The 18,971-nt window shown below is 43.1% G+C and overlaps 1 protein-coding gene and 2 long non-coding RNA genes across 4 annotated transcripts; 1 reads left to right on the plus strand and 2 right to left on the minus strand.

Annotated features, from left to right (window-relative positions):
• Window positions 1-6,127: 6,127 nt before the first annotated feature.
• On the minus strand, window positions 6,128-7,475 carry LOC123141404 (uncharacterized). Of its 2 annotated transcripts, XR_006470248.1 has the most exons (3): window positions 6,892-7,240; window positions 6,543-6,751; window positions 6,128-6,460 (listed from the first exon to the last, which is right to left on the minus strand). It is a non-coding gene; the product is annotated as an uncharacterized lncRNA (long non-coding RNA). The 2 variants fall into 2 exon arrangements; XR_006470247.1 differs by having other exon boundaries at window positions 6,128-6,751; window positions 6,892-7,475.
• A 6,498-nt stretch (window positions 7,476-13,973) lies between these two features.
• Window positions 13,974-15,496, minus strand: LOC123141405 (uncharacterized). Its single transcript, XR_006470249.1, has 2 exons — window positions 15,090-15,496; window positions 13,974-14,999 (listed from the first exon to the last, which is right to left on the minus strand). It is a non-coding gene; the product is annotated as an uncharacterized lncRNA (long non-coding RNA).
• A 1,968-nt stretch (window positions 15,497-17,464) lies between these two features.
• On the plus strand, window positions 17,465-18,501 carry LOC123141406 (23.6 kDa heat shock protein, mitochondrial). Its single transcript, XM_044560563.1, has 2 exons — window positions 17,465-17,895; window positions 17,977-18,501. The coding sequence occupies exons 1-2, from the start codon at window positions 17,526-17,528 to the stop codon at window positions 18,360-18,362; spliced, it is 756 nt and encodes a 251-aa protein (XP_044416498.1). The 5' UTR covers window positions 17,465-17,525; the 3' UTR covers window positions 18,363-18,501.
• Window positions 18,502-18,971: the final 470 nt, after the last annotated feature.

An 18,971-nucleotide genomic window follows, 5' to 3' on the forward strand; every position in this document is an offset into this window, starting at 1 on the left:
TCGTCTCGAAATTCTCTTTCCGTTTAACCTACTCAAACAAGTTTTTGCTACAGTAAAATTTGACCTAGATCCAGATTAGCAAACGAAGTTTCTTTCTTTCGCCGTTTGACTTTCGTTGCTTCTTTCGAGTTGATTCTTTTTGCAAACCGGAGTTCTTAAGTTGAAATTTCTGGTTGGGTCTTTCATTCGAGTGTTACCTGTGCATTAGTTGAGTACTGATTGTATGCTTGTTTGTTTGCGATAGAGTACCCGGAGTGTGCCGCTTGTTACTTCGACTCGTTAGGTTTTGCGGATCATCAGCAAGGCAAGTAACACTTTGATCATATCCCGTTCATACCCAGTTTTATTGCATTAGATATTTTTCCTCAAACACATTGCATGATTAGGATCTAAATAAACTGTGGGTATTGGGAAGTAGTTGAGGTAGTACCCATTACCTGCTTTACTATATCAAACCCTTGGGAGTTACTTCTACGTTGCTATTATATTGCCATGCTATGCTCGTAGACGTGGATTGGGTTTGAGTGATATTCATGACAGATGTGAGATGTTTAATAATGGTTCAACTTAAGGTGGCAACTAAAACTCACATCTGGGTGGATTGAGGCACCTGGAGAACCCAGTGTTGTCTGTATGTATAAGGTCCGCCACCCAGGCTCAAAGGGATCATAAGATTATTCATGCTAGAAACTTCCGTGTGCAGCCACAAGCTATTATGGGCTCTAGCATAACTGAGTAGGTTACAGGATCTCTTGAAGAGGTGGACTAGCAGATGTAGGGGAAAGTAGGTGTACCGGTCCATCCAGAGTAAAGAGTGATTGTTTCTGAAAGACTGTGTCTCGGTCATCCGTTTCTCAAACATAATGCAGTGTGAGAATCAAGCGGAGGCGATCGAGTCTTGTGGGGAAAAGTGCACAAACCTCTGCAGAGTGTACAAACTGATCATGATTAGCCGTGTCCCCGGTTATGGACAACTTGAGTATCTAGTATCTGGATTATCATTTGAATCTCATCACCGTGATACTTATAATTAATTTTGTTGGGTTAATGATGTTACTTAATTGGGATTGAGTTGGAGGTACCTTCTCAATGTTTCAACCACCATGATAGTTAAATAAATTTTATTCCTTTGCAGTAGGATAAAATTGGCTTTTCGCAAAACTGTAACCATAGAGCCTTTCCACCAGCCATATATGCATATAGTATAGCATTATTATTTTTCATTGCTCTCTATGTGTTACTTTGCCAGCATATTCTATGTGCTGACCCGTTTTCGGGCTGCAACGTTTCATGTTGCGGACTTTTCAGACGACGAGTAAGGTGCTTTAGGTCGTGGTCTTATACTCAGTGATGCCGCTGGAGTTGATGGACTCACTTATCTTCCAAGTCTTCCGCTGTTATCGTTATTAGATGGCCTTAAGCCATGTTTATCATACTTAATCTCTTTGGAGATATTCGATGTAATAAGTGTGTGATTGCTACTCTGTTATAAATCCTCCATTTGTACTGTGCGTGTCAGCATTACTGATCCAGGGATGACACTGGTGCACAGCAGCACAGGCCATTTGAGGTCTGGTCGCTACAGTTGGATCTCGATCGTAGTGATACACATATTCATAATATTGAAGCCAAAAGATGCAAAGTTAATAATGATAGTGCAACTTATTTGTGGTACTGCCGTTTAGGTCATATTGGTGTAAAGCGCATGAAGAAACTCCATACTGATGGGATTTTGGAATCACTTGATTATGAATCACTTGATGCTTGCGAACCGTGCCTCATGGGCAAGATGACTAAAACGCCGTTCTCCGGAACTATGGAGAGAGCAACAGATTTGTTGGAAATCATACATACAGATGTATGTGGTCCGATGAACATTGAGGCTCGTAGCAGGTATCATTATTTTCTGACCTTCACAAATGATTTGAGTAGATATGGGTATATCTACTTGATGAAACACAAAGTCTGAAACATTTGAAAAGTTCAAAGAATTTCAGAGTGAAGTGGAGAATCATCGTAACAAGAAAATAAAAGTTTCTACGATATGATCGCAGAGGTAAAATATTTGAGTTACGAGTTTGGCCTTCAGTTAAAACAATGTGAAATAGTTTCACTACTCACGCCACCTGGAACACCACAGTGTAATGGTGTGTCCGAACGTCATAACCGTACTTTATTGGATATAGTGCAATCTATGATGTCTCTTACCAATTTACCACTATCGTTTTGGGTTATGCATTAGAGACAGCTACATTCACGTTAAATAGGGCACCATCAAAATCCGTTGAGACGACGCCTTATGAACTGTGGTTTGGCAAGAAACCAAAGTTGTCGCTTTCTTAAAATTTTGGGGTTGCGATGCTTATGTGAAAAAATTTCATCCTGATAAGCTCAAACCCAAATCGGAGAAATGTGTCTTCATAGGATACCCAAAGGAGACAGTTGGGTACACCTTCTATCACAGATCCGAAGGCAAGACATTCGTTGCTAAGTATGGATCCTTTCTAGAGAAGGAGTTTCTCTCGAAAGATGTGAGTGGGAGGAAAGTAGAACTTGATGAGGTAACTGTACCTGCTCCCTTATTGGATCACAGAAATCTGTTCCTGTGACTTCTACACCAATTAGTGAGGAAGTTAATGATGATGATCATGTAACTTCAGATCAAGTTACTACCCAACCTCGTAGGTAAACCAGAGTAAGATCCGCACCAGAGTGGTACGGTAATCCTGTTCTGGAGGTTATGTTACTAGACCATGACAAACCTACGAACTATGAAGAAGCGATGGTGAGCCCAGATTCCGCAAAATGGCTTGAGGCCATGAAATCTGAGATGAGATCCATGTATGAGAACAAAGTGTGGACTTTGGTTGACTTGCCCGATGATCGGCAAGCAATTGAGAATAAATGGATTGTCAAGAGGAAGACGGACGCTGATAGTAGTATCACTATCTACAAAGCTAGATTTGTCGCAAAAGGTTTTCGACAAGTTCAAGATGTTGACTACGATGAGAGTTTCTCACTCGTATCTATGCTTAAGTCTGTCCGAATCATGTTAGCAATTGCCGCATTTTATGAAATCTGGCAAAGGGATAAACAAAACTGCATTCCTTGATGGATTTATTAAAGAAGAGTTGTATATGATACAACCAGAAGGTTTTGTCAATCCTAAAGGTGCTAACAAAATATGCAAGCTCCAGCGATCCATCTATGGACTGGTGCAAGCATCTCGGAGTTGGAATATACGCTTTGATAAGTTGATCAAAGCATATAGTTGTATACAGACTTGCGGTGAAGCCTGTATTTACAAGAAAGTGAGTGGGAGCACTACAGCATTTCTGATAAGTATATGTGAATGACATATTGTTGATCGGAAATAATGTAGAATTATTCTGCAAAGCATAAAGGAGTGTTTGAAAGGAGTTTTTCAAAGATAGACCTCGGTGAAGCTGCTTACATATTGAGCATCAAGATCTATAGAGATAGATGAAGACGCTTGATAAGTTTTTCAATGAGTACATACCTTAACTAGATTTTGAAGTAGTTCAAAATAGAACAGTCAAAGAAAAGAGTTCTTGCCTGTGTTACAAGGTGTGAAATTGAGTAAAGACTCAAAGCCCGACCACGCCAAAAGATAGAAAGAGAATGAAAGTCATTCCCTATGCCTTGGCCATAGGTTCTATAAAGTATGCCATGCTGTGTACCGGATCTATTGTATACCCTACACTGATTTTGGCAAGGGAGTACAATAGTGATCTAGGAGTAGATCACTGGACAACGGTCAAAATTATCCTTACTGGAATAAGGATATGTTTCTCGATTATGGAAGTGACAAAAGGCTCGTCGTAAAAGGTTACGTCGATGCAAGTTTTGACACTAATCTAGATGACTCTAAGTCTCGGTCTAGATACATATTGAAAGTGGGAGCAATTAGCTAGAGTAGCTCCATGCAGAGCATTGTAGACATAGAAATTTGCAAAATACTTACGGATCTGAATGTGACAGACCCGTTGACTAAAATTATCTCACAAGCAAAACATGATCACACCTTAGTACCCTTTGGGTGATGGTCACATGACGATGTGAACTATGGGTGTTAATCACATGGTGATGTGAACTATTCATGTTAAATCACATGGCGATGTGAACTAGATTATTGACTCTAGTGCAAGTGGGAGACTGAAGGAAATATGCCCTAGAGGCAATAATAAAGTTATTATTTATTTCCTTATATCATGATAAATGTTTATTATTCATGCTAGAATTGTATTAACCGGAAACATAATACATGTGTGAATACATAGACAAACAGAGTGTCACTAGTATGCCTCTACTTGACTAGCTCGTTAATCAAAGATGGTTATGTTTCCTAGCCATAGACATAACTTGTCATTTGATTAACGAGATCACCTCATTAGGAGAATGACGTGATTGACTTGACCCATTCCGTTAGCTTAGCACCCGATCGTTTAGTATGTTGCTATTGCTTTCTTCATGACTTATACATGTTCCTCTGACTATGAGATTATACAACTCCCGTTTACCGGAGGAACACTTTGTGTGCTACCAAACGTCACAACGTAAATGGGTGATTATAAAGGTGCTCTACAGGTGTCTCCAAAGGTACTTGTTGGGTTGGCGTATTTCGAGATTAGGATTTGTCACTCCGATTGTTGGAGAGGTATCTCTGGGCCCACTCGGTAATGCACATCACTATAAGCCTTGCAAGCATTGTGACTAATGAGTTAGTTGCGGGATGATGTGTTACGGAACGAGTAAAGAGACTTGCCGGTAACGAGATTGAACTAGGTATCGAGATACCGACGATCGAATCTCGGGCAAGTAACATACCGATGACAAAGGGAACAACGTATGTTGTTATGCGGTCTGACCGATAAAGATCTTCGTAGAATATGTGGGAGCCAATATGGGCATCCAGGTCCCGCTATTGGTTATTGACCGGAGACGTGTCTCGGTCATGTCTACATAGTTCTCGAACCCGTAGGGTCTGCACGCTTAAAGTTACGATGACAGTTTTATTATGAGTTTATGTGTGTTGATGTACCGAAGGAGTTCGGAGTCCCGGATGAGATCGGGGACATGACGAGGAGTCTCGAAATGGTCGAGACGTAAAGATCGATATATTGGACGACTATATTCGGACTTCGGAAAGGTTCCGAGTGATTCGGGTATTTTTCGGAGTACCGGAGAGTTACGGGAATACGTATTGGGCCTTATTGGGCCATACGGGAAAGAAGGAAAAGGGCCTCAAGGGTGGCCGCACCCCTCCCCTTGGTCTGGTCCGAATTGGACTAGGGAAGGGGGGCGCCCCCTTCCTTCCTTCTCTTTTTCCCTTCCTCTTTCCCTATTCCATATGGGAGGTGGAATCCTACTAGGACTAGGGAGTCCTAGTAGGACTCCACACTTGGTGCGCCCCCTCCTAGGGCCGGCCTCCTCCTCCCTTGCTCCTTTATATACGGGGGCAGGGGGGCACCCCAGAGACACAACAATTGAACCTTGAGATCTCTTAGCCGTGTGCGGTGCCCCCCTCCACCATATTACACCTCGATAATACCGTTGCGGAGCTTAGGCGAAGCCCTGCGTCGGTGGAACATCATCATCGTCACCACGCCGTCGTGCTGACGAAACTCTCCCTCAACACTCGGCTGGATCGGAGTTCGAGGGACGTCATCGAGCTGAACATGTGTAGAACTCGGAGGTGCCGTACGTTCGGTACTTGATCGGTCGGATCGTGAAGACGTACGACTACATCAACCGCGTTGTGATAACGCTTCCGCTGTCGGTCTACGAGGGTACGTGGACAACACTCTCCCCTCTCGTTGCTATGCATCACAATGATCTTGCGTGTGCGTAGGAAATTTTTTGAAATTACTACGTTCCCCAACAATTTCAGCTACATCTAAGAATCAATGGCCCAATTAGAATTTCAGCCCACTAAATTTCAGCTCTGTCTAAGACTCAGTGGCCCAATTAGAATTTCAGCCCACCATATTTCAGCTCCGTTTAGGACACACAGCCCATGTGTAGTAATCAACCAAATTGAGAGTTTAGTCCATTAAATTTCAAGGTCTGTCCAAGGCCCACTAATTTCAAGCCGAGAGATTAGCTCTTCTCACAATAAAAAAGAATTTTTTAGCCAATATTTTTTTTCCAAAATATATGCTACAGTATGTCATTAAATAAATGATAAACATACTGCAAAACAACACTTCATACAAATGGAAGAAAGACAACAACAATTTACAGATAAATCTCTATAATATTGTAGCATATCCCACATATTCAATCTACAACATGTCCAAGATATTCTTCAGCGAAACAGCGGTGACACCATATCCACCACCATATTGCCTCTCTTTTTTGCGGGTACACCACCATATCGCCTCTACCCATGCTCCTGTGTAGTCGATCTCCAGCGACGAGAACATGGAATAGTCGTTGCCTGCGCGTGGACAACCAAATACTGTCTCAAAAATTCAGAAATAAAACACAGCGAACTCGAGATGGTGGGGCAAGCCACTGACAGCCCGCGAGGTCGAGGGAGAAGCCAGGGGTGAGGACGCCGTCTACGACGGACGCGGACACACGGCATTGAAGGGACTGCAGCGTCCCAGCACAGCAGAGTCGCCTCCGCCAGGCGCCTGTGCTTAGTCGATGCGGCTTCCTCGGTGGTTCAGCGCATCGGACAGAGATGGGGCGGCCTGAACCGTGGCTGAGTTGCTGCTGACTCCACCTGCACACGACGTGAGGTGTGATTAGAGAAAGAAACCGGTGGTTAGGAGCATGCGTCTGGGAGGGTTGCCGCTCATGTACCCATTGCGTTGGGGGCATAGAGCATGCACATATCGAGCACGCACGGAGAACAACGCTTACCAGGGACAGTTTCCTCTGCCGCGGCTCGACGAGCCATCGCACTAGCGCCAGATCCTGCCGCCCGCCGTCGCTCGGGCAGTCGATTCGTCGCTTCCCTTCGTGTTCTGTGTCAACGCCCACGACGACGCAGCTCCCCGGGGACGAGTCGATGCGGCCCCCCGAAATCCAAGCGCACACCACCGCACGGTGTGGGTCGGCCTGGACGTCGCGCCCTCGGTGCTTGCCACGGTGTGGACTCGGAGCCGGGAGAAGGAGCTAGGAGGGGATGGAAGGCGGCGACTGGAGAAGGAGATGGGAGAAAGGAAGGCACTGGAAGCCGGCGACTGTGCGGTGGGGAAGAAAGAAGAGATGGATCGGGAATTAGGGATTGTGTGCCAACCATTTGATCTCGGAAAATCGAACGGTGGAGATGCTTGATCCATGTGCGGGTAGGCTCAGCCAATCAAAACACACGGTTTGTCTCACGCAGGATCGCCCCCCTCGACTGAGAACCATATGGGCTTTTGCTGATTCCAGCCCCGCGTGAGTGAGGCCGCCCAGATTTAAAACTTTTTCTATTTTTCAAATAACTAATAAAGCTTTCCCCTAGAAAAAACTAATAAAGCCACCTTTGTCTCAAAACAAAAACCTTTGTCAAGTAACTTGCAAAAAATTATATTATACGTATATCCCAGTAAAAAATTACATGCAATATAAAAAATATTATTTAAAAAATAAACCAAGAACCCCAAGTTTGTGCTCGATTCTTGCCATGTCCATCCTTGGAATTTCTTTTCATTCCTTTCATAGGGCCTAATATAAACATAGAGGGAGGAAGACAAATATAATTTTTAACCCCTTTCTCATATTTTAATGTGATTGTAAATAGGATGTATCTATCAAATGCATAGAAATGTTGTAAATGACTTTGAAATAGCAAACAAAACATGAAAAATGTCAAAATTTGACATATGATATGTGATGGTGTATGTTAGGTGTCCAAAAAGATTCAAGGATAAAGGATTGAACAAGTATCATTTCTCCTTCAAACTTAACACATTCTCTTTGGAGATCATGATTCCTCCTTGCAGATTGTTCGACTTCAAAGCAGTTTGCATGATTTTTTGTGTGAAATATTTTTGATTATTTTACCAAAGAATCTAGATGTCATATCATGACACCATGCGAGATTCCATGTTTTTCACACTTTGTTTGCATTTTTTCCTAAATTTAAACTACTTTTCTTGTTATCATGTTCCATGTTGCTGCTCGAGTCTTGGCATAATCCTATAGTAAATACCACCAATAAGATCTTTCAACCCATTTCTGAAAACTATTTCAAGTGTTTTCAACTTAAATTTCAATTGTATCCATTAAATTTCTAGATATGCACTTAATGACATAAATATATCAAGAAGGTCCTAAAAGTGCCAAAAATTGGCATGTTGCGTTTAGTGTTGTATGCCGAGCATAGAACAAGTTTGAAGGTCATTTAATGAAGCGGGTTTCAAGGTTCATATTTTTTCTGTTAAAAAAATTCTCATTTGAATAATAAATGTAAGAACAAATATATTTGCCATGAAGTGTAAGGAAAGTTTTTGTGCATTTGAAAATATGTTTGGAATGCTTTTGAAAAATACATTTCTAGAATTATTTATTAGTACACAATACTTTTAATACATATTTTCAATTGTTTCATAATTGTATTTTTAGAAAAATACAATGAATATACACAATAGGTGTGTGTGTGTGTGTGTGCGTGCGTGCGTGTGTGTGTGTGTGATCTTCAATGAATGTACGTATTGTTTTTAAAAGTTCATGTTTACCCCTTATTTTCTAAAAGAGCGTTGAACATTATTGAAAATACGTACAATTAATGTATTAAATAAAGCAGATGAACCCCAAAAATGCCAAATTTTGGCATGGAACACGTGATGATGTATGTTGAGCGTGGAACAAATTCAAGGTCAAACGATCAATCAACCAACACCTCACCTTCAAACCAGACCCGTTCCTTCCCAAAATCACAATTCTTTCTCAGAGATCTTTCGGCTTCCAAACAATGTACATCACAACTTTTTGCGAGTAAAATCACTCTTGCATTTCAAGAAACATGTTGCCATTTTATACTAGTTAAGCTATTTTAATGCATTTCAAGAATTTAATAGTAAAGGCTAAAAAGAAGGAAAAAAGTGCGACTTAGAAAATAGTATTGCGTGCTTCTGGTCCGTAATGAAGATACAAAAAAATTCCTTATATTTGCTTATTTAAATCAATATAAATTTTATAAAATGTTCATGCTTACCTCTTCAAGGTACAAAATGATGAAAATAGAAAACGAAACAAACTTATTTGTATGAAAAGTGAAATTTGGAAATAAACACCAAGTTAGAAATAAACACAAAGTTGGTAAAATAAAATAGAAAAAAAACAGTAGAATATGCATCAGGAAAATGGCTTGAAGATTAAATAAAAGGTTGCTACACCACTGGGCCGGCCCAAGTGCTGTTTAAGGCGAGCTATGCTCTCTAAAAAAAACAAAGTTAACTCCTGTACGTCTCACGTTCGTGGGCTAGCCTATTTCTCGCATTAATATTGGGCCGGCCCCTCGCTGATGGGAACGCTAGTTGGGCTGGCCCACGCGCGCGGGAAACTCCAGGCTGTTTTCTGTTTCTTTTTTTCGTAGATTTTTTCTTTACTTTTGTTTATATACTGTAGAATATTATATATATATATATATTACAAAAAACTCTTCAGAAAATATTTGAAAAATGTTGAACAATTATTGAAAAATTGTTGAACAAGCATTTGGAAAAAAATTGAAGAGAAGAGACCCACGTCCTAAACCAAGATCCTTCCTTGAAGATCATCCGGTTTCTAAGCAGCGTATGTCACAACTTTTTTGAAACCTTCAAAAAAAATTACCACAGCCTCCGGTTGTCATATTTTTTGAAATCATGAATATTTTTTGTAATGGAGAATATTTTCTGAATTTACGGACAAGTTTTGAAATCACTAACATTTCTAAGCTGCGTATGTCACAACTTTTGCCAAAGCTTCTCAAATTTCTACCACAGCCTTTGGATGTCATATGAGGGCATCATGCCAAATTTCATGTTTTTCCGACTCCGTTTTCATATTTTTCTGAAATCATTTGTTAATATTTTGGTAATAAATGATTTTATAGCTATAATCGATTTCTAGCTATAAAGTTTTGTGGATGTCATTTTTTTGTTTTGCTTTAAATCAATTTATACACTTTTATTTATTGAAAAAGGATTTCCCATTCAATCGGGCTGAAATTCCTAGGTCCAAGCTTACGGTTTTGTTTTATTTATTTTATTGGTTTTATGTGTTTTTCTGTAGGTTTTCATCAGTTTTTGGGTTTTTTCCTGTTTGTTTTTTATTTTTATTTTTTATTTTTCATTTCCTTTTTTTAAATACATGTCAACTTTATACAATAGATATTCTACATTGCTAGTATACACATGTAACATTTTTTGATAATCGTTTAACATTTTTCAAATACACGATGAACATTTTTCCAAAACATGTTTGAACATTTTCTGAACAAATGTTGAACATTTTTTAAGTACAAGTTCGACATTTTTTTAATCATACAAAACATTCTTTATCACAAATATGATTTTTCAAAGCTAAAGGTCCCTGGTTTGATCCGCTGCCTTAAAATTGTGGTTGTATATACTTTCCTAATTAAAAAAAATCTCACTCATATAGCAACAATATTGTTGCCTAGTGGGAAGGAGCTAGTCGTTTAAAATTCATGTCTCGGTTTCGAGTTCCATTCATGTGCGGTTCTTTTTTCAATTAAAACACGCATCACACCCTTATAGAAGTGTTACATGTAATATAATACATATATTTTGTTTTGTACGAGTTTCAGTAATTATAGAGATGATTTAATATTTTCTGTTGTTTAAATGAATTTATGTGTGCTTATTGGACGTAATTCCATTTTGATGTATATGTATGTCAAATAAGGTTTGAACATATCAAAAATATATTTAAGGCATTATGTCTTTTTAGCTCATATCCTTGAAATGGATGAAAATATCAAAAGATAGTTAGGGATAATTCAAACTTCTATTTGCAACCTATTGGTTAAAATGATAATAATATCAAAATATGGAAGAAAATTCTTATAATGGGGCATGGAACAATATTATTGATTCATAAGATTGGCATAAATTTGTTAGGAGATTTCGCGAATGTTCGCTATACATTGACGTACAGAACTATTGTTATTTTTTCGCAAAAAAAACTATTGTTGCCTACGCCTGCAAATTTTTAAAACAAATTACATTCAGGCATGGTTGGTCTGTGAACTGTAGCCAACCTGGCAAAAGAACATAGAGGTTAGTGCTACATGGTTTGGTTCCCAGTTTGATTTCATTTTTTTAAACTAAAAATCTCGGCTGGTTGTATGTAAGAACTTAGAAAAACGTTTCACACAAACTTAGACATTGCCCACCGGTAGCACCTAAGGCATATAAGTGGGAGGTCGCTAGTTCAATCCTCTCTCGCAGCTTCTCATTTTTTAATTAAAAAACAAGATCGCTTTCTGTAAAAAAAGACCTTACAGTGCTCCAACGACACAACACCAGCAGCAGTCCGTCCATTTTTTCTTAAAAAAGAAGCAGCGTTGGGGTGTGGGTTGCACGCATGACACGTCAGCATGAATCATCCATGACGGTCTGGGTGGTGTACAACAGGTCGATTCATGACGGTATCCATGACGGTCTGTCCTAAGGGCGCCATTGTCGTTCGGCTTGTTCTCATCTCACTGATCCATGACGGTTTTCGTGACGAGCTAGACAAATCCGTCATCGATAGTGATGGATCCTGAGTACGTCACCAGAAATCCGTCATGGATTAACGTATTTATTGTAGTGAAAGAAGTGGATTCCAGTAGTGTGTTGCTTTGAACGGGGAGTGGAGTGGATTTTGTTGGTACCTCCACTCTTCCAGGCATACTTTTGTAGGATTGTAGGATTGTGTGACACCTTTATAGTCAGTAAATGAATCAGGCAGGTTATTTGCAATGTATTGCAAATCTTCTGAACGCATGGTTCATATCTTTGAGTACGTGGATCTGAGGCAGAAATGTGTTGAACATTTCACTAATTTCCTGGCATTCTTTATGGTACTTGAATTCTCCCCCTAATACCTGAAAATGTTCCTCATTGAATCAACATACTGGCCTTGAATAACTCCCCATGTGAGGGGCTTGAGGTATTGACGGTAATACAGTTATTCCTCACATAGATGCCAACTATATGTTGAGGGGCCAATAATGTATGCTGGGTGGTGATATCGGTATGCAACCGAATTACCGCAGATAGGAAATATTTGGTAGATATCCACATATCAAAGATAGAGGGGAATAATAGTATGCAGTTTGGTCATGAGCGTGTAAAACTATATGACTCCAACGTAAAGTTGGTAAGTTGCAATTTCAAAGTAAAGATCATGCAACGAGCTCAATTCTTTGGATGGGATTCGACCAAACCATTTCGAGTCTAGACATTAGGACAAATTGCTAAACTTCAATCCAGGGCCATAGAGAAGGCACTCAAGGAGAATTCTGCAATGTTATCCATTCGATTTGCTTGAAATCGATGTCAGGATAATGAGCCAAAGCTATTGTGTGAATTAAGCACACACTTAAGACCATCATGTAGATATATCTTTTAGAACCATGGAATACCTGGATAGTCTAGTCAATGGATGGGAAGAGCCACTTACCTCAACTTGATGCTTTAAGGAGTCTGAGTGGTTCAGCGTAGACTTTAAGGTCTGTGAGCCTTAAAATTAGCTTCCCTATGTCACTTGTAGTGCACATAAAATCCAATTGTTGTTAGAAGTTAGCATCATAATAATCATAAACTATTGGAATTGTTGATAGTTTCGGTTTCAATCCATTGTCTCGATGACCAAGGCGAGTATGCCAAGTTTGTCATGTACAAGACACTAGAAAACTATCTCGTACGCAACATATGCTACGGGTTGTGTTGTATGTGTAGTACAATCTAGATGACACACAGAGAATGTGCTTGCCATATTTGTTGCATATGGTAAAGAGAAGTTATTTCTCTTTGTTGTCATCATAAGTTTCGCTATGGAAATATTTTGATGGATACCTCCATAGTTTATTAGGGTACGAATTAAACCTGGAAAGCAATAAAGCATCCCGACGTTACTCAAGTACCCACAGGGATAGTAAATATGACTCGAGTTGAGCCAACAAATACCTCATCGCGTCTAGCGATTTTAAAATATCTCCTTTCTCTCAATGAGAGTGGAAACATTGGACTTCCCTAAGTATAGAGTTTGTGGTGCATATGTCCACAAGGCACATATCATTTTTCATCGGATTGACTCCCGTAGAAATCTATATAGACATGAAGATTCTCAGTATGAAAATCACTGTCAGATATATAGAATACATACAAATGTATTTGTACCAAAGTACTGATACAATATATTGTGATATACAATATATGATGACAACAATACTTATGTTGTTGTTATAACATCATAAATGGACATTAATTATATTAACCACTCAGGAGATTGAAAGACTATTCATAGTCTCCAACCATATCAGTTGAGGCATATTCAACTATCACATTCCCTAGGGTCCCGTCACAGTTAGTGATGTCGGATTGAAGGTTGAAGTAAGATTCAAACCTTTGCCCTTGAGGTTCATTGTATCCCAGGAATTGCTGATACAGAATAACCAGATGCTGAGATCTGAATCTAATGCCTTATGATATATAAGACACCATTTTTCTGTTAGCGGTGTGACTCTGATCAGAGGTGAATCCAGGATTGCACACATTATCCCACGAGACACAAGAGCGATCATGATGTCCATGGCCCAAATAGGGCAATGGTGGCCATTGAGGGCGAATGCCTCAAACTCTATAGCCATATGTTATCTCTATGGGTAAACCAGAGATAATTAATTTACAACCAGTAAATTAAAGACCATCATGGTTGATGTTGTACTGAACTTAGCAAAATCAATGGGTATTTCAAGAAGTTATCTTAAAACCATTAGTGTGAATCTGGAATACCCATTGATTTGGCAAACATGGAAATATATTACATCAACTTAGAATCTGGAATACATCGGTACTCAACAGAAAACAGTACTAAAATATGTATACTGATTTTAGCAGATCTAAAACAGAAATAAATTACAGCTAGAAGTGCTGTTAGGAGATTAATTGGTAATCTGCTAAAACAAATGTGCAAATGAGCAAAACGTGGTATGCTATGCTGGATGCCTAAATTCCCAGCGCATGCATATGGCCAGTTGGCCACGTAAGGCAGCCCCGACCTGGTCAAAGCGAGTAGATAAGGGAGGGCGACTAGATGAAATAAACAGGTCTAGCAATTCCCGAGTCACTTCGATCCCAAATCCACAGCGGAGACCGGCGGAGGACCCCAGCGCCGGCTGGCCGGCCGCATCACCGGCGGAGAGAAGATCTCCCGCCGCGCTCGTCCTGGAGGAGGAGCCACCGCGGAGGTGGGTGCCGGGCCCAACGCCGTTGTAGGCACCATCCGCGAGCGCGAGCGCTGCTGCTGCGCGGCCGGAGCGGCTGCTCGACGGCGGACTCTTCAGCGGGACCGCGAGGGCCCCGGGGCGGCGGCGCGTGCCTGTGCGCCGCAAAGGCGGAGGAGTGGTGGGTGTCTGGGACGGTGCGGCAGCTTTGGCATCGACTGCCGTGGCGCAAGAGGAGCCGCTCACGCCGGAGCCATAGATGAAGACGAAGGCCCCGAGTCCCCGACCGGCACGGACACGAAGGCGAGCGCGTGACAGGCGGCGACCTCGACGACCACAGAGGTCGGAGATGGCAGCGCCGCGGCCTCGTGCTCGTCGTGTCGTCGTCAAGGACGACGATGTCGTTCCCTGGCGCCGCGCTCAACCGTCGCGTGCTCCGCGTTGGGAGCCGCCACCGGCTCGGACTGCAGCAGGCCACTGAGCCATGGTCACGCGCAGAAGGGCGCCGCTGAGCCGCGTTCTAGATGGAGCGCTCGCACTGCTTGCAGGCTGTAGGTCGTCCGTGCCGTGGATGCGAACAGAGGCTGCTGCCTCCGGTCTTGGACATGAGACCGCATCATGGACAACATCATTCACCGTTTGAGGTGAGTGCCGAACCAGAAAAGTAATAAAAATAGAATAGCATCACCTGTGAAGAAATCCACAGGAAGAGGGTGTCGAGAGGGTCGCCGTGCCGGGGCTGTGGTCGCCTCGGGCTGGTGCAGGAGGTCGAGGCTGCGGGGTCACTCGGCGGCTGAAGACATGCGCCGCCGTGCCGCTCTGCTGGGTGAGGCCTGCTCGCGCCATACGCCGGAGGGCTTGTCCTGCCACCAGTTGCCGACGACGACGCTCCGTCGGAGAGCGTGCTGATAACGTGTGAAGAATCGATTGTAAACGAACAAGAGAGTCGAACAAATGAATCGATAAGATACTTTTCCATTGATGATTGAACACTTAGGGGAACGGACGCATCCAAAGGACGCGAAGGTTCAGGAGGCGGTTCCGACATGTGGGTTTCACACCGTGGGAATATCCACGTGCGGTTACAAGTAAAGATTGAAGTAACTAATTACATTAATTAATTAAATTCTAACAGGATTATCCTGTGAGCCATGCGACAGAGTATATAAAGTATCCATGAACCTTGCTCGACACGTAGATGCAAGTGTTCTTTTTTCTCCATTAGAGCAACTATATAGCAGTCGTCATAAAAAATGTCGATTCAGAGATTTGGGCTTAAAACGCACTCTAGAAGAGTCGCCATCCATCCCCCGCGGTGGCGTTGATATGGAGCGGCCTCCAACCGCTCGTGTAGGAAAGTTTCAGCCCGACCCCTTCCTCTCGTGCGCAGCCCAGTCAATTGTGCCGTCGTTCATATTGGCTTCATATGGCTATGGCTTTCGTTCCTGCCAATGTTCTAGCCGCATATCCACTAGGAAGTGCACCAATTAATGTGGTTGCCGTGTTTCACACCTGAACACGACAAATCTCACCCTGTTTCTCGCCAAAGCGCGCCCATTCGCGAGTATAAATCCCCATACCCTCATTTGCCATTGCCATCACATTTACCCTTTTCCCGAGCCCCATTGCCAACACACTCACTCCCCTTCGTCGGCCACCACCACATTCACCTTCTTCCCCCATCCCTGTTGTCGGCACCATGTCAATGCGGCCGTGCTCTTCCTGCGGCCTTTTCCCGACGAGACATAAGAGGACCACGCCGAGAGTAAGGATGACAATTTTAGCAATGGGTACGGGTACCCGCGGATACCGTACCCGCATGGGCAGGGTATGTGCACAATTTTGTACCCACGGGTAGTACCCATATCATGCCCATTAATTCATGGGTAGAGCACGGGTATAGCTTTGTACTCATGAATATACCCATACCCTACCCGTTTATACTGACATGTTACATACTTGTCAGATGTTATTTGGCGAAGTGTGTTGCAAGCTTCTGAACCTATGTTAAAGTTGTCACCAATTATCAATTTGAATTCAGATAATTGTCTTGTACTCATCTATTTGTTATTGAGTTGAGATAAATGTAATTTTTCAAACATGTTATGGATGGATGTAAAATTATGAATAACTTGTGTAGTGTTTGATCTACCCGTTGGGTACCCAATGGGTATGGGTACCTGTCAGGTATGGGTACGGGTGAAGTTTCGTACCCATGGATACGGGTATGGGTAGAATTTTGTACCCATTGACTACACGGGTATGGGTATGGTATTGCTCTACCCGCCCCATACCTTACCCATTGCCATCCTTAGCCGAGAGAGAGTTCTGGGAGAGGGCATGGAAGTACTTGGAGTGGGTCGAGGAAGACGCACGCCTTAAGGCTGTATCAGTCGTTGCCGTGCCCGTTTTCATGTCTCCCTCGAGTACTTTGACTGCATTTCGCTGGACGCCATGCTCACATCAGCCTTCAAGCGCACATGCGTTCATCGGCCGCATGGCCACGGAAGTGGAGGCAACTAAAGCTTCCCCTGCATGCGATGTGACTTCGAAGAGGAGGAAAAGTCAGTAGTTTAGCAGAAACGGTTACTCCTTGAAATTTATTTTATAAATCTATGTCGTCCTGATCCTGCTTGAAATCAATATTTAATTTTGAATGGAAATATTGAGGCGGGGATTGATATATCGAACTAAAGTCTGTCTATCACAAGTGAAACACACATGTCTTTTCTGCACAATAAAAGAACACATGTCTTTATGTGCACAGCCAATGCGGTCATATGAATTGCTTTCTCTGTAAAGAAATATAAAAGCGTGGAAGAGGATTTATGGCTCTCACGTGCATCCATTTACCACGAAAATGAACATGGGTTTACACTGAATACTCATTTTTTATATCCCAAAAAAATTAAATTTTTTTAATGCTATTTTTATATAGGGTTGTGTGCTGCCCGGGTTCTCCAATGCATTTCCCAGCGTTTAGATCACCACGCTCCATATTCATAGGGCGACTTCGCTAGAGCAACTGCTCTAGTTGCTACGAGAAGGTTTCGGAAGTGTTCGGTTTTCCAGAGTTCCAGATGCCTCTCCTTGCTTCTCTTCCCTTGTGCGTTGCCGCTTTATAATGCAACCCGTCTCCATGTGTTCAAGCAGAGCGACCAAAGAGCAAAGTGACGAAGAGCACGCTGCAACTCACCGAGCAGAGTTTGTTACAGGACACATGGCTTTAGCTCGCCTGTGCCTCAAGAAGGCCCTCGCCGGCCGCGCGGCAGCTATGGCGAGGCCAGCGTCAGCCAGTTCTCACGGAGGAATGGACCTCCGGTCCCTCTTCTCCTCCGCGGCAGCTGACAGCGCCGCGACCAGGGCTCCCCTGGAAGGAGAGACGAACGGTCGGGAGGTCGCCGTGGCAGACCGCTCCAGCTCTGCCACTGCTCGCGGCGGACGTTGGCCTTGGAGAGACCTTCGGGACTTCGTCCCGTTCCGTCTCGTCAACGGTACATAGCGGCTACTCCGTCCGTACTTCTTTCCAGACTGTCGCGTCCCGCCGGCGGTTGTTGACGTACGTGTACATGCAGGGCTGGGGAGCGCGCTGTCGCACGTCGCGGAGACCCTGAGCCGGCCGCTGGAGCGGTGGCGGCCGCTGTTCGGGAAGGTGCGGGAGGACGAGGAGCGGTACAGGCTGCGGTTCGAGGTGCCGGGGCTGGGGAAGGACGACGTGCGGGTCACGGTGGAGGACGGCGCGCTGGTCATCCGGGGCGAGAAGAAGGTGGAGGATGAGCACGGTGGCGACTGCGAATGGTGGTCGGCGAGCAGCTACGGGTGCTACCACGCGAGCCTGCTGCTCCCGGAGGACGCGCGGGTGGATGGGATCGCGGCGGAGGTGAAGGACGGCGTGCTGTACGTGACGGTGCCGCGCGTGCCCGGGAGGGAGAGGAGCGTCACTGAGGTGAAGGTGCAGTAAGAACGTCCGTCGGTCACCGCATAGTGTATCGGCTGCGCGCACTGCTGTGCTGTGTTGTCTTTGCTTATCTGCGTGTATTGTGTACGTGTGCATGTATGCTCATTTCTTTTTTAATTAAATGATGATCGATCCGACTTTATTTCGTGCCTAGACCACGGGATGTGAGGGCATCTTCAACGGCAACCTAATTTCCTCCACCTAATTTTCTCCTCACGAATTGAGGGGGCATCCTCAACGGCAACTTAGTTTTCTCCTCGCGAATTGAGGACCAGTCCGCAAACACGAATTCGAAGGTCTCTCAATCGCAAACAAATGTTGCTTCAGCTTTGACGACCAGCTGGAATCATATCAATCAAGATGCAGCCGGTTTCGGCTAGGAAATCACGAAGCTCACATCAACAATCACCAAACTTAGAATCATCGGAATTCGTCTTATTTAATGCAATAGGCTTATGAACAATCACATCTAGATTTAGTAAGGAATAGTTTGAAAATCGTTTTTCAAGAAATCTCCATATGATGTAAGCACAATCAAGAGTAGGCAAGCAAACAATCAAATTTCTAGGCAAACCTCAAATGATAAGATTGATATTAGGATGCAAAGGATCA

This window comes from Triticum aestivum, chromosome 6D (genome assembly GCF_018294505.1).
Source record: "Triticum aestivum cultivar Chinese Spring chromosome 6D, IWGSC CS RefSeq v2.1, whole genome shotgun sequence".
Classification (NCBI taxonomy): Eukaryota; Viridiplantae; Streptophyta; class Magnoliopsida; order Poales; family Poaceae; genus Triticum; species Triticum aestivum.